We start from the raw sequence: 14,859 nt of genomic DNA on the forward strand, positions 1-14,859 counted from the left end.
TAATACTTTCTGCAATTACCCAATGTATCTGGAAAAAAACACCGTTTAATCTTCTTCACTAAAACCCAGACACTTATCTCCAGAGTCACTTGAAACCTCTTCTAAATCAGCACTTGAGTCCTCATACAATAAACTGCCCTCTGTACCATTCAGTGCATTACTAATGCCACACTTCATAAACGATTTAAAAACTGACTCTACTTTCACAGCATACCATGAACCTTTGACCCATTCACAAACTTGTGAAATAGTAGGCCTCTTCCTTCTTCCTGATGGTGTAACCTCAAAATTTGAAGACTGCATCCAGTTGTTAAACTTCTTCATAAATCCCTTAAATGATTTATTAATGCAGACATCTAAAGGTTGAAGCTGACTAGTTAGGCCTTCTGGAATAACAATTAACTGAGTATCAGTTTTTTAAATTTACTTTTAACATCTTCTGTTCTGTGAAACTGATCCCATACTAGAAAGGCAGGTTTCTTCAACAGTCCGCCAGGGCTCCTCGACCAAATTTTATCTATCTATAACATTCTTCTTCCTCCATCCTTCCGGCCTTTTGTATGAACATGTATAAACACTTTTTTAGGTAAATTTTCTTTGGATAGTGTCTTACTTTTAATAATCAATAGTGGTAGCACGTTTGTTCCATCAGCACAGCAGGATTTAACACCTGTGCAGTGAATTTTTTCGTGCCCTGAAGTTTTAAGAGCAACACTTTTTAGAGTTTTGTTTTAGTGCACATCAAAAGTCAGAGGAACCTTGTCCATGTTTCCTATTTGTGCAAGTTCAAAATTTCCCCCTTTTTTTTGTGCATTAATGACAAAGCAATGAAATTCAATAATTGTTTGTTCATATTTGTCTGGCATCTTTTGTGATATGTTTGTTTCAGCCAGCATACATAGCTGGTTTCTCTTCATGAATCTTAAACATCATGAGGTTGATCCAGTAAAATCGACAATCTCTCTATCAGTTGTTACTACTATCACTTGATCACATTTCACAATAATCACTTTTGTAGAGACTGAAAGTCCTGCTTTTCCGCTAAAATCCAAGTTTTCAACTCTGCCGTTGTGCAGTTCCCCTTCATAAGTTGTGTTTACTGTGAGTTGCTTTCTTTAAATCCTCTTCCTGATTCCACCAAGTTCTTATCATTTTCTCAGTTGGGGGTGGCCCGAAATGCCTCTCTGCAGCTGTTTCCATGTTCCTTAGCATACGTAATCACATGTAGCTTGTATGCTATGCTGTAGCAATGCCGACGTTGTTTTTGAGCATTAACTTGCCAACAAATTTAAGAAAATTTAACAATAGAAATTTCACACACTTAAAAGTCGTTTCCAAAAACAGGAAAGTTTAAAAAAACCCAGCTGTGATCGTCTATGAGAGCGCATGCGCATTCACTGAACTCTGCGTGACTGTAACACTGTGCAAGGAAACCAGGAAAAAATCACATAACTCCAAATAAAGGAAATTTCCAGAAATTAATGAAATCAAAAACTGAGTATCGACGTATAAGATGCACTCTGTTTTTCAGATCTATTTTCAAAGAAAAATGTACATCTCATATGCTGGCAAATACAGTATATAATGTTTTATCCGTAACTAGTACAAAATCATACTGCTTGAAAGAGAGTTCCACGGCTGGTGGGATAAATGTAAGTAATGCAAAAACTAGGAAATGGACTTATAAACAGAAATCCAGACATTATTTTGCATCATTGTGTAGAGTTATACTGATAAATAATGCTACTTAGTCCAATAACCCTAACAAACGTGAAGCAAATTATCGCTACGTGTGAAATAATGACAATTGCTGAAATTATAAATAACTGGTAACTATCAAAATCGTAAAAACAACCTTGTATTTAGCGTATCATCATCATCATTACACCTACGCTAAATACAAGGTTGTTTTTACGATTTTGATTGTCACATTAGCGTGTTTCTCTTCTAGTCTAACTGGTTAACTAACATAAAATTCTCTACAATAGACACAGCAGACTTCCATTTTCTTGAAGAGACTAAAAAAATTCTTCAAATCAAAAAGAATGGTATCAAAATTATCATACCTTTCAAGACCTATAGCAATAGTTTATAATAGTCCACAGTTAATAACATAAGGTTCATAAAAATTAGATTCACCTGAAATACATTAGAAATGAAATTAATAAAACTTTCAATGAACTACAACTCTTTTTTTTTTTTTTTTTTTATGTTGCGAGTTCATGCATCTTCATATCCTTATTTCAGCAATATAATTTACTATTATAATACTTCAAAAAATGTTATTCAAAATAAGTACAAAGATGAGGTCTGAATTCCAGCCATCATATCTGATATCATTATATTTAATATTAATACAAAATTGTTAATTTTATGAATAGTATCTCATTTAAAGTAAGGCTTTACTTGATTTATGTTCCACATCTTTTACTTAAAGAAAAATTAAATACTTTCTAAAGGATACTTTCTTGTCTACGTTGCAAATTCCCAGTTTCTAAATATACAGGCAGAATAGTCTGTTCAAGTTTCATTAAATGCTCATCAAATGAAGTGAGAATGGTACTCATTTCTTTGCTGAGGGAACTACACTTAGCAGCCTTATCTTTCAGCAGATTCAAACTGTTAGATTCCTAGAAGAAAATAAAGGTATTTATAACATTCTAAATTTGAATTCTTGTATAATAAAATGAAGTTACTTTACTTTTAGGTATTTATTTAATAGGACTATGGGATACTACTATGAGATAATTAGAATATGTTTCTTAAAAGGCATTTTTATGATATTACTGACAAAAGTTTAACCATGCTATATTTTAATTATGCTAAACTCTTGAGTTCTCTTTTATGTAGTTTTTCTTAAATAGAATATATGTGGAATGCTAAATACAATCATACAAAAAAAAAAGCTACTTGTGGATTATCGCATCCACTATGAAAATTGGCTGAGATCCTGTCAAAGTTGCACTAATTGTTTCTCTGGAATTCTCAAGGAACTGCTACCTCTTCATTTAATAAACACCCAGAATTTTACCCGCTTTGTAAAAAAGCTTTTGTTGATTTCTACAGTTCTGTTAGGCTCTCCAATTTTTTTTTGGAAGGAAGAGGAATCAGAAGCTTCGTTTAGAATGCTATGAGTACAAACTTCCCATACCAGTTTATTAACGATTTGTCAGCCATATTCAGCTGCCCATATCGTATTCACTAATACTCATGTATTTTGATGGTAATATCCCACAACTTTAAAAATAAACAACTTAATGTTCTATAGAAGGCAAGTTCCAAGTTTTAATAATTTTTTTTCAAAATGCAAAGAAAAATACATCAATAACAATAAATGTATATCTTTGTTCATAAAAACAAAATATGGTTTGTCAAAAATAGATCAGAATACATTAAATGAAAGTGAAAATGTTGTAAATGTGTTGTTACATCACGCTTATCCATGACTAGCACTAAATTCCTCAAAGGGATAATACTTAAGTATCAAAAATAATAAATATATAAAATAAAATTATTGAAAATAAGCACTTTCTATAAAATATAGGAATTGAGAACATTCTAAAAAATATGGGAATGGAGAACACAGCAAAAAGAAGTAGATTCTTGTAAATGTGATTTTTCACCCACCTGAAATTCCAGTACTAATGCATTAAAGCAGCCAATTTTGTGCAGTCTGGCAGTCGTTTACAAATGAAAAGGTAAACATTATTTACAAGATGTACATTGGCAATTTCTGAGATTTTTTTTAATTCCCAAACAAACTGTATTTATTATGAGTAGCCATACATTATCAACATATCAAACGAAAAAAACATTTAAAAATAACAAATTTTACAAGTGATATTTTAAAATAGAGTTCAAGGCAAAAAATATAATGATTTGCCTTCAAAAACCGTTGGAACTTTGGATTACAACAAAAAGAAAGCATACGATATGTTTCTCAACTGAAGGATTGTTATGATTATGGTTGCCTAAAGAATGTTTATGCACATGGTTGCCAATGTTTGGTTCAATCTGAAAACTTTGCAACTTCTAAGGTGGTTGCGATAATATGCAAGTACTGAAATTCCTTATGTCACTTTCAATGCATGCTGGCTAGGGAATCACATTATAACCAATTACAATGTACTGATTCATATTGTCTTTGATGTTTGCCAGTCATCGAAATCACACTCTTAGCCCTTTGGTGGTTGTGAGGAGGTGCAGGGTCAGTGCTATGCATTTTGCTGACCAGTGCAACCTCTCTGGATGCTAAATTTTGCTGCCTGGTATGCCATTAAATTCTAAAAATTCTGATGTTCATAAATTCTATTGCCCAAAGCCTCTCCTGAATTCTAAAAATTTTGCCACCCCTAAATTCTCCTGCCTAGAACAGCTAGACTAGCATTGGTGACAGCCCTGTTGAGGATTAACATTTTTCTATCTGATCTAAACAACAAACAAAGACCCAATGTTGCGATCTCTACATGCAATTTTCCTAGATTTAAACTGATGTTCTAAATCTTGAAATTTCCAAAATCCAGAATCATTGAAGTCCTAACAATTCAAGATCTTATATTTTACACTATATTTATAATGCTAAAATGATTTATTAGTTATAGTTCTGATATATCATCTCAAAAGACTCATGGGAATAATTATTGAGCATTATTATTTGTGACAGAAAATAATGTGCATGTAATTTTTCACTGAAAAATCCATTTCACTATGCCTCGAAATAATTTTAATCTAAATGAACATTTGTAGCTTACTCAGAGGAAAAAGTTGTAACCTACACAGTTATGTGGATTTTTATAACATGTATAAATACATAATAATGTAATTTAAGATTTTAAGTCCCTTTCATCCTTTCAAACTAAACCACAAATTTATCACTTTAATTATGAAGGGCAGCATCCCTTTTTGGCTAATCTTTGGAATATGGTAACAGGTAGTTTGGCGACATTTTGGTAAGGCAATAAAGGTTACTAGCTAGGACTTGGATATAGTCAAGAGTGTGCGCAATGCCATTTTTGTGCAATTCTGGGATGTTTTTTTAAGTGAAAATAGGTCGACGTGTACATGGATGATACCGTGTATGTGCAATTCGTAAAAACGCGGCAAGCAGTGGGCGATTCTGCACTTTGTCATAATTTCGCACCTAATCTTCGTCATGATTAAGCACTTTTATTCCATAAAAGTTCTAGCATAAGCGTAATTCGGCTAGCAGACTGTTGGAAATGTTGAGTAAAAAAAAAAAAAAAAAAAACATGCCTTTACTTCGTGAAAACAAAAAATGGCATCCAAACAAACACTAGCAGGTTGCTGTAGCAGGGTTGGTCGCCAAATTTTCGCCAAAAAATCGCCGAGTTACCATAATCCAAAGATTAACCCTCTTTTTTCATATGTTGCTTGATATATAATTCAAAGCTTTTTATACTAAGCTAATTATAAACTTGGTGTTATATAATTAAACGAACAAGTTTGAAATTTGCTTAGAATAAGGTACAGCATCAATGTGATACTGATCACTTCTTTATTTACTAATATACAGGAAATAATGAGCCCGTTTTTAAGAAGAAATAATAATCATTCAAAAACAAACAAGATATAGCTCATTTGATATTGCTCTAATTTCAATTAAGAAACATGTTATTTATGCTTTTAGACTTAGATGGCTTGGAAAGATTGACTTCTCTTCAGTTAGTTGGCGTAAACTTTTATCCTTCACCATCACATTTGAATAAACTTGAACAACGACATGTAAAACAACACGACTACGAAATTATGAGTTATTTGTATTTTACTACAAATCAAACTGCAGCGACTGACTCGAGAATTTTACAAAATGGAATCTAAATCTGACACAAAAAATATGTCATTGATTTCTCTTCCGTTAGTACAATTTAGAAATAACTTGCTTCGCTTCTCAATAAAATCGACACAATTTTTTTAATTTCGAATACCTCTCGTATATATATATATTAATGCAAGATTTAAAACAGTAAAAAACTCATAAACCTTTTCTAGTTTAAGGCCTGGATCTTCCATTGTAAATAAAATGCACGTCAAACCCAGTTTACATGCTAAATCGATCACTATGTACAACTCACAACTCCGTGTTTGGGAGTTTCTGTTTTAAAGCTTTGTAGTTATGTTGCCAGATAAATGAATTTTCCCTTTTCAGCCAGATACATACTTTGAGGCCGTATCCCCTTTCGGAGAAAAAAAAATTGCTGTTAAAAACATTCCACACACACACACAGATCGTATTTTATTCTCGAGTGTCAAGATGTAGGAACATCTTTTTACTCGACTCAAAGAATCTGTAAGGAAGTCTCCTTAGAGATTCTTTGCTCGACTTCTGATAAAGATCGGGTGGGGGGGAGAAAGAGTAGGATGAAAGGAGTGTGGGAGGCGGATGAAACAGAGTGAGGTCCGCACTAGAAAAACATTCCAAAATTAGGACTGGAAAAACAGTAGCTTCCAAAATAATATCATTAAAATCCGTAATTTGAATGCTCACAGTCGCTCAGAAAAAAACTATAACAGAAACAAACAAACTAAACTAAACAAACACAAAAAAGGTAGCTAGCGACATTGCTTTTAAAAAGCGTGACAATTGCTAGGTTTCTGCTTCCATATTTTTAACACTTATCATAATAATTATATCATAATAGATAATATCAAAGTAAGCAATGAGTATTTCGTACATTTATGTTGAGAAGAACTTCGTGTTGACAACATCAAAGACACGGTGACAATTTTAAGCAGTCTAAAGAACAGGATTACAGTTATTAATGCCGAATAACAATTATTCGAGGTGCTAAAGCAACAAAAATCAGAGTAATATTTATATATTTTCGGTACTAACTTATGGTATATTCAGAGAACAGACTTGAAAGCTGTATTTCTCTCTCGTTTGGTGTCAGGGCTGCGTATTTCCAAACCCTACCCCACTTTTCGAGTTTTTGACGTCATGGACAAATCGACTAGTTTCGCCTGGATGCTAATTCTTAAGCATGCGCTGAAGGGCCAGATGTAACATAAAGAGAACTTTGGCTTACGCTTGTAAACGATATTAAGTATATTGTCTGAAAGTGTATTCGTTAATGTGATTGCATAATTTTACTGTTTCTGTAATAAGAAAACTTCTTTCAGATAAAATTTATTTTAATATTATTAATATCTGGTTATAGGATTATACGAAATGCTGAATACTCTAGATACTATCGTAATCTTCGCATAACCTTTCACGTTGGATTTTGCCTTATCATTTTAAAATATATTGTATTATAAAGATTAAATCAAAGCAAATTACTTTGTTGGAGATGTGAATGTTCTGACTGAATTTTCTTCTTATTATTTATTTCCTCTTTGAAAACACATTCATATTTGACAAATAATTATCTCCGCTTTAAATTTTTTTATTGTTTAAAAACTATATTTGTCAATAATGTAATAAAAACTCACTAATCTAGTGCTTCATAGATCAATATGACAACGAATTCAAAATGTTTTAAAAACAGTTTTTTAATCTTTATTTTGTAGTAGATGCAACTAATGTCACAGAGAAAAAAATATTTCAATAAAAAGGTTCTCCATGTTAATTCAATAGCAAAATTATTTCTATTTCAGTGAGAAATCCACTTTCAATGCTTATATAACAGAAAAATGTAACATAAGCATTTTAGAAGTTTTAAATAGAAGCTAAAGGTTTACTGTACAATTTTATGTAAGAAACGTAATAATTTACTTTCATTACTTTTAAATCGGCATATTAGTTTCCAATCAACTAAAATTTTTGGCAAGTTAGAGACTTAACTTAACACACAGTATTCCGTCACTTAAAATATCAATTAATTGTTCTTTTTCATTTAGAGATACATTGGAATTGAAAACACCAAAGGCAAAATGGGTCACAGATCCAACGTAATTCCTTATTTGGAAATTTTTCAAAAAACTTTCTGTCAATTTTATCATGTGTGGTTTTAAACAAGAAATCTGTATTATTTTCTTTAGTAAATTGTAAAAAGCATGTTATTGTCTTAGTTTTAAAAGCTTACATTAGTACAAACTGCAACACAGTGTGTCTAGGTAACATTGTTTCAAAATGTCTGTTAATAATTTCAAATATTTTCTCTCCAGTTGCTTTTCCTTCCCAAATATTACAACATAAAATATATTCTACTGCATCGTTTTCAAAAACATATCTCACATAAACGATAAATTGAAACATTTTAGTAATGTCGGTAGTTTCAAGTTTTATAGTAAAGACTGGATTTTGTATTCTATAGTGTCTGATATGACAAAAATTTGGTGAGAAACGGTATCTTTTTTAATGCTATTGTTTTTAAATCGTTACTATATTTTTCTGCATGCATAAATGATGTCATTTTAATTGCTGAAGGAAGAATGAGCGATTCTCCAATTGTATGAGGTTTTAAATTTTTTGCAATTAAATATGAAACTTTTAAGGATGCCTGTAAATCCTTCTCAGGAACTGTTGTATATTTTTCAAAAACACATTTTAATTTTAAATGCTCTCAGCTCATTCTTTCAAAAATTCTTCAGATTTATTTACTTAATCTTTATGTTTAGTTTCTGAGGTACTTTTCAGTTTCACTGGCGCAAATCTCGCCAAGCAGACTTTGTTGACGACAACATACAATATACACATAAAAAATGTTAACAACTGTTAGTTCTAAGAATTTTTTATTTTGAAGGCACAAACATTTTAATATCTTTTAAAATTTTGTAAAAAGCCAATAAATAAAGATAATAAATTTGTAAAAAGACATTAAGAATTTACTATGTTTTCATGGTTCAACATCCTGATTTCCCGGTTCGTATCACGTAACACCACATGATCTCATCTCACGTAAACTACGCTACAAAAATCTAATTCTCTCAGTAATTATCTACATTAATTTCAAGTTAAATCTTAATTTGGAATACAAGTTTAAATGCAAGAATTATTTCAATTCGTACAAATAGCTTACTCAGAAATTATGTAAAACTGCAGTGCTTTACTTTGCTACTGCATTCTCATTAGAATTGATGAATTTAACCCTTGATTTTGCCTTTCCTATATTTTTGCCTTCGGGTGAGTGGTGTGATTGCAGTCTAATTGTCTTAATTACCGCAAATGGTCTTGGGACATAAATTTTAATTATCTTGTAAAAATTCTATGTAGTTGTATGCCAGTATTGAAAAAAACAATAAATAAGAAATGGCTGCGACTTGTTTCGAAAATGAGGCGTAAAATGTTGGCAGCGAAGATATTCCGTTTGGCATCATTAGTACCATTTCTAAATGTATTTTTAATTTCGCAGGTTTCATGCTTTCCATGTGCCAAGTTTTCACTGCATTTAACACACAATGGATATTCTTTTTCCATTGATAATGCAACATGTAAAACAGTATAAAATAAACTCTTCTTGATATTTACTCAATTTTTTTTTATTTTATTTATTTTTTTTTTTTAGAAGTAGAAAGAGAGCCAATGGTTACATTTTTGTTTGCATTTTCATTAATAGTTTTTCTCTAAGTTTATTTGATGTTGGTGCATCCATCCCATTTCTCTTACAAGAGATTTTGGGCCATTTAACCATCATGAAAAAAATTGCAACGAAAACAAAATTGTTTTTATTATCCTTTAAGACTCTGCTAAATTTTCCAATGCTTAGGAAATGTTATGCGCTTACTTGGCAGAAAATTTGATTAGAAATAAGAAACATAGTTTATAAATGAAGTGTATTACAATTACAAATTGCATGCAAGACATTACTAAGATAGACGAAAAAACTAAATCTTAGCTGCGCATATGCAGTTGCTTTGAAATTTGATTCGAGCTGTTTGGAAATCATCAAACATAACACATAAATCAAGTGAAAAGCAATAAAATCAGAATAAAAATATGGAAATGTTTAATTTAAAATTCCTGGCAAATGTTAAAAAACATCCAAAATTCTCTTCAAATTCCGTATCTCTTTTATTGTCAAACAAATTTCTTTGAATTTGGTGACCCCCCACAAATTTGTTCATAACTCCCAGGTTAAAATTTTGTAAAAAGCAAGTTATCAATTGCATTTTGAAAAAAAAAAAAAAAAAAAAAAATGATTTTTTGAACAGAACAGCATACAATAGAGTATTTTCAAATTTACGGGAATACGACTTATGTGAAAATTGATAAACATTGGCTGTCTAATGTGAAAAGTGAATTACGGTTTAATATTTTATGTTCATAGCTTGTGTATTTTGATTATCTAACTAAATAAAAAATGATCCGTTCGTGCAAACTTCTGCTGGAATAACTGCTAGAAAATCTATCCCATTTCAGATGAACAGAAAGCAAATTTGTATTCTTATTCAACAATTACAATACTCTTGCATAATACTTACAAGGAATGAGTTAGGTTATTTAACTAAAGTGCTGTCAATTTTATTTCTTATTTACATGAAGCATGTATCACACAATGCTGTGTAGGCTGGTGACCTAGCGATGATGACTCAAAATGCATCTTTGCATTCAGGCATACACTCTTTATAAGAATATAACCATGCACTGGAGTCCTAGCTTCAGCAGATACATTTTGTTGTGCTATGCAATCTCTGTGGGTCCTAAATTCTAAAAACATTTCCACTCCTAAATTCCAAAAATTTTGCTACTGGATATTTCTGTAAATTCCAAAATTTGCACACCTGCCATAACTGCACTGGGTGTGGCTTCAGTTATCCAATGTTCCAACAAAATCAAATATTGTAACGTTATTTTAGACCAGACTTTCTTAAACTGTAGATCGCAACCCTCATCTACAGCAGGGGGTCGCAAAAAATTTCAGTAGTTTTGGTATTTCTTAAACTTAATAGAATAATTTTAGAATTACCCAATATTTTTACACAATGTATCTGAAAATAGATAAAGATAAGACCATACAGACAAAGAGAAAAACAAAAATGTTTCAACGCATTCTGTTTATAATATAAACGTTCACTTTACTTGCTTTGCACGTGACGCTGTCATTTCGTCTGTTAATTAATTAAAATATTCACATTGTTCTATGTCTTAAAATGAGAAATTAAAGATATGACCTAAAACTGCAATACTATCTTACAATACAAGTGAAAAAATTGACAGTTTCACTCGCACGTGTGTCAGATTTTCGCAATGCTTATGGGGTCCCACAAAATTTTCATAAATATTTTGGGGTCGTAAAAAAAAATCTATGATAAAAAAGGCTCACGACTGAAAAAACGTTTAAGAAGCTCTGTTTCAGACCAATCAGTTTCCTGACGCCAACCCAATTTTTTGCCTGTTTTGTTTCTCAGCCGAATTATGTTTCTATGGGAATTTTTCTATATTTTTACTGTTTCAGCTGAATGGAAAAACACACTAAAATGTTTCAAATGACTATTAGGGGAAGAGAATCAAATACCCCACATTATTATTATCTCTATTAATCTCCTGTTTTGATTCTGAGTTATGTTTTTGATAGAATTTTTCCATATTACATATTTCAGTTCAACAAAAAATCAACTTTTAAAATATTGAGGAAAAGCATGTACTAAAATGTTTCAAAATGAAAATGTGGGATAAATAAATTTATAAATTAGTTTTTCTAGGAGTGTAGGAGTTCTTATATATAGTATATAAAGAAATTTGGAACCAACTTTTCACAAAGACTTAAAAATTGAAGTTCAAATGATCTTCATAAAATCTTATAAATGTAGAACAAGAATACTTTAAAATGTAAAAATTAACATGTTGACTGCCGCGCGCATTTTACGTGATTTGCCCATGACGGCAACTTGAAATTTTTATTATGCGATATATATTATGTCGAAATATTATCTACAAAAAATAATGTTATATAATTGTGCTTCATGCTGGGGGTCACCAGGGACCTCCAAACATCTGTAGACCATTTTTGTAATTTATAATTTAAATTTTTACGATTTATTATTCTTCAAACCATTATAGTAACAATGGTACTATTTAAAAATTTATCAGTATCAATATTTATTCTAGTTATGTATTTTACTATTGGTCGTGTTGACAGTGGCACCCACGGCGCTGTAGCCAAGTCGAGTGCAGGTCACCGGTGACCCCCATGGCAGTCAACATGTTAAAATAAACCATCACAGGAAAAACCAAAAAAGTAGTATAAAAGAACAAGAAAGGTGAAGAATCCAACCAACTTTAACATAATATCATCAAGAGGAGGTATGTCGAATTTAATTACATTTCCCCTTCTAAAAAAACAAAATCCTTGCTTCTCTGTATCCAGAATCAGCTGATGAACCATTTCAATATATTTTTTTTTATCTTAATAGTTCACCAAAAAAAAAAAAAAAAAAAGAAAGAAAACATGCCCTTAAAAATGTAGAAAAAATTAAAATCCTGCAGTGGAAAATCTTTGGAAGTTCAAAATAATTTTAACACAAAACTTTACTAGAACCTCTTATCAAACAGCAGTAGCAAAGGAAAATGGGGGGGGGGGAAGTAAAATCAAAAGTTAAAAATATCTTCCAATTTAAAAAGATTTTACTAGTCTAAACAGGATTTTATCAAGTTAATTTTAATTTCAATTTTTATTCTTTCTGAAAAATTGGTTCTAAATTTCTTTTTTTTATATATTTACTGATCAATTTTTAGCAGTATAATGCACAAAAATTTTTGGAAGGATTATAAATTTTCCTTTCAAAACATTATTTGTATATACATAGTCCAAACACATCTGTATACAGTGGAATACGTTTAACGCGAAATATCGGTGAACACGAAATAATGCAACGGTCCCGACAAACTACTATGTATTTTCATGCATTTTGTTTCTCTTAACACGAAACAAAAATCGCTTAACACGAAAAGATATCTTTTCTGGAAATGAACAAAATACAGAAAACACTGGTATTGCTGGCGAGATTTAAACGGGGTGTGAAATGAAAGGGAGGTGGTTTCACATGTCTCGTAGAAAAGAGGCTAATTTGGTTTTGAAATACCCTCGGAATAGCCTGTGACACGAGCTAGTTTTGTTTATCTACGGTACTTTCGCCTTCCACGCCTACAAACGCCACACAAACATCTCATCAGTTAGCTTTGGAATTCAGTGATGAGTACATGGCAGTGTCAGTAAAAATTAGTGAGTTTGGCTCATATGTTGCACTGCATAGAATTCAGTGACTCCAAGGTTGAATGAAAATTATTTTCATTACACACAATTCTCAAAAGTATCAGATTCTTTGGCTCCAAAAGAAATGGAGAAGTAGGATATTGAAACTGAGCTGACACTTAATGAAATGTTTGAGAAAGTTTCTGTATTAATGAACAATCTTACTGTACTATCGGAAGAATTCGTTGCAGTAGTTGGGAAGACTCAGATAACCGGCACTTGGCACAATTTTTTCCGCCATATTGAATTGGTGAAAATTGGCAAATCCTGGGAAGGATTTTTTTGACGCCAAGAGGGAAATGACCTGAAAAGAGGCTTTACAAAATTTCCCTCTTGAGCCCGATATAGGGGAGAAACCCGTGCTAGGCGAAAATGCTGAAAAAGACAATGCAAAGAAAAATATCAGATTATTTTCCCAAAACTCAAAAAATGTTTTGTTTTTCAAAAACTTGAAAATTTTGTATTGAATTCCATTAAGTTCTTGTGGATGTTTTTGTTTCATTGGTTTTTATTAAATACATGCATATATACATATCTATGTAAATAAAATGTACTCCAATAATCTTAATTTTGTTGAATATATGTTTTTTTTTTTTTTTTTTTTTTTTTTTCTTTTCAATATTCAATAACACGAAAAAATATTTCAGACCCCTCAGTTTTGTGTTAAATGATTTTCACTGAATATCTGTTGCACATAAATCCCTTTCTTACATAAAATAACTATGAAATCTTAAAAAAAGTACATAGTATGAAATTTATAATGGCAAACATTAAAAATAGATGAAAGTAAATAAAATTTAAATTATAGAATGTACTTTATAAAATTAATAATAAGTGGTTAAAAATATATTGTTTAATTACTTAAAACATGGAAGTTATTTGGCAGAGATTGTTGGATATAAAATTACTCCTTCAAATTTTCAGATTACTATTGTTCATATTTAAAGTCTCAACTTGCAGTCTTAATCCACATAACAACCATTGTAAAAATCACCCGTTATCATATTCCAAAGATCAGCAGCATACATTTTTTTCAAAATCGTGCATAATATTAAATATTGGCTTTTGATAATCAAGTTGATACAAATAAGATGAACTGTTTTTATGATTTTAGACTAGTAGTTTATTCTTCCATTCACTTATTACAATATTTCATTTTTTATATGCTCAGCTATCCAAAATTTCAAGAGCTTTCTGGATATTTTTTTGTTGAGTTTTTACTATACATACATTTCAGCATTTACATCGTCAAAATTACACAGACACATACTTGAAGTGAATTTACTTTTACAGCTAAACACAGGAACTGGAAAACAAAAAAGTACTTATTCGGAGATTGTATTTCTTTTTCGTTCATGAAAATCAAAGTTCATTACACAAACATGCATTCACACCGCACAAGCAGGTATGAAATTCTTAATACATTTAATAATCCTGATGATTGATTACGCATTTAGTAAATAAATCAGAAAATATTTTAATGTATAACAAATGAATAGTTAGTAGTTAGCTTTTCGAAGTAGTTAAGCTTTTATAAAACAGAGCATTATGAAGATATTTAGTGTATAAAGTTAGGTAATTTAGTAAATTTCAGTTGTTCACCAAAGCAATGAATTATGAAGTTCCTTGTATATCTTTATAAATGAACTTTATTGCTGTTTTAAGCAATTAAACAACTGTTCAAGTTATTTTAATAATTTTGAAA

General features: G+C 30.9%; 1 protein-coding gene across 3 annotated transcripts in view; it reads right to left on the reverse strand.

Moving 5' to 3' along the window:
- The window catches only part of Exo70 (exocyst complex component 7), an 89,501-nt gene extending 76,049 nt beyond the window's left edge, over positions 1 to 13,452 (reverse strand). For 2 of the 3 annotated variants that reach the window (XM_085818961.1, XM_085818959.1), the window contains exons 1-2: positions 6,001 to 6,155; positions 2,465 to 2,630 (exon numbers count right to left, since the gene is read on the reverse strand). In XM_085818961.1, the coding sequence (XP_085675087.1) occupies positions 2,465 to 2,630; positions 6,001 to 6,030 (196 nt within the window). In that variant the 5' untranslated portion in view covers positions 6,031 to 6,155. Of the gene's footprint in view, positions 1 to 2,464; positions 2,631 to 6,000; positions 6,156 to 13,319 lie in introns of those variants that run through there. The other variant, XM_085818960.1, reaches the window with a different exon arrangement.
- Positions 13,453 to 14,859: the final 1,407 nt, after the last annotated feature.

This window comes from Stegodyphus dumicola, chromosome 6 (genome assembly GCF_044657685.1).
Source record: "Stegodyphus dumicola isolate Sdum_Otavi_A_Nest chromosome 6, ASM4465768v1".
NCBI lineage: Eukaryota > Metazoa > Arthropoda > Arachnida > Araneae > Eresidae > Stegodyphus > Stegodyphus dumicola.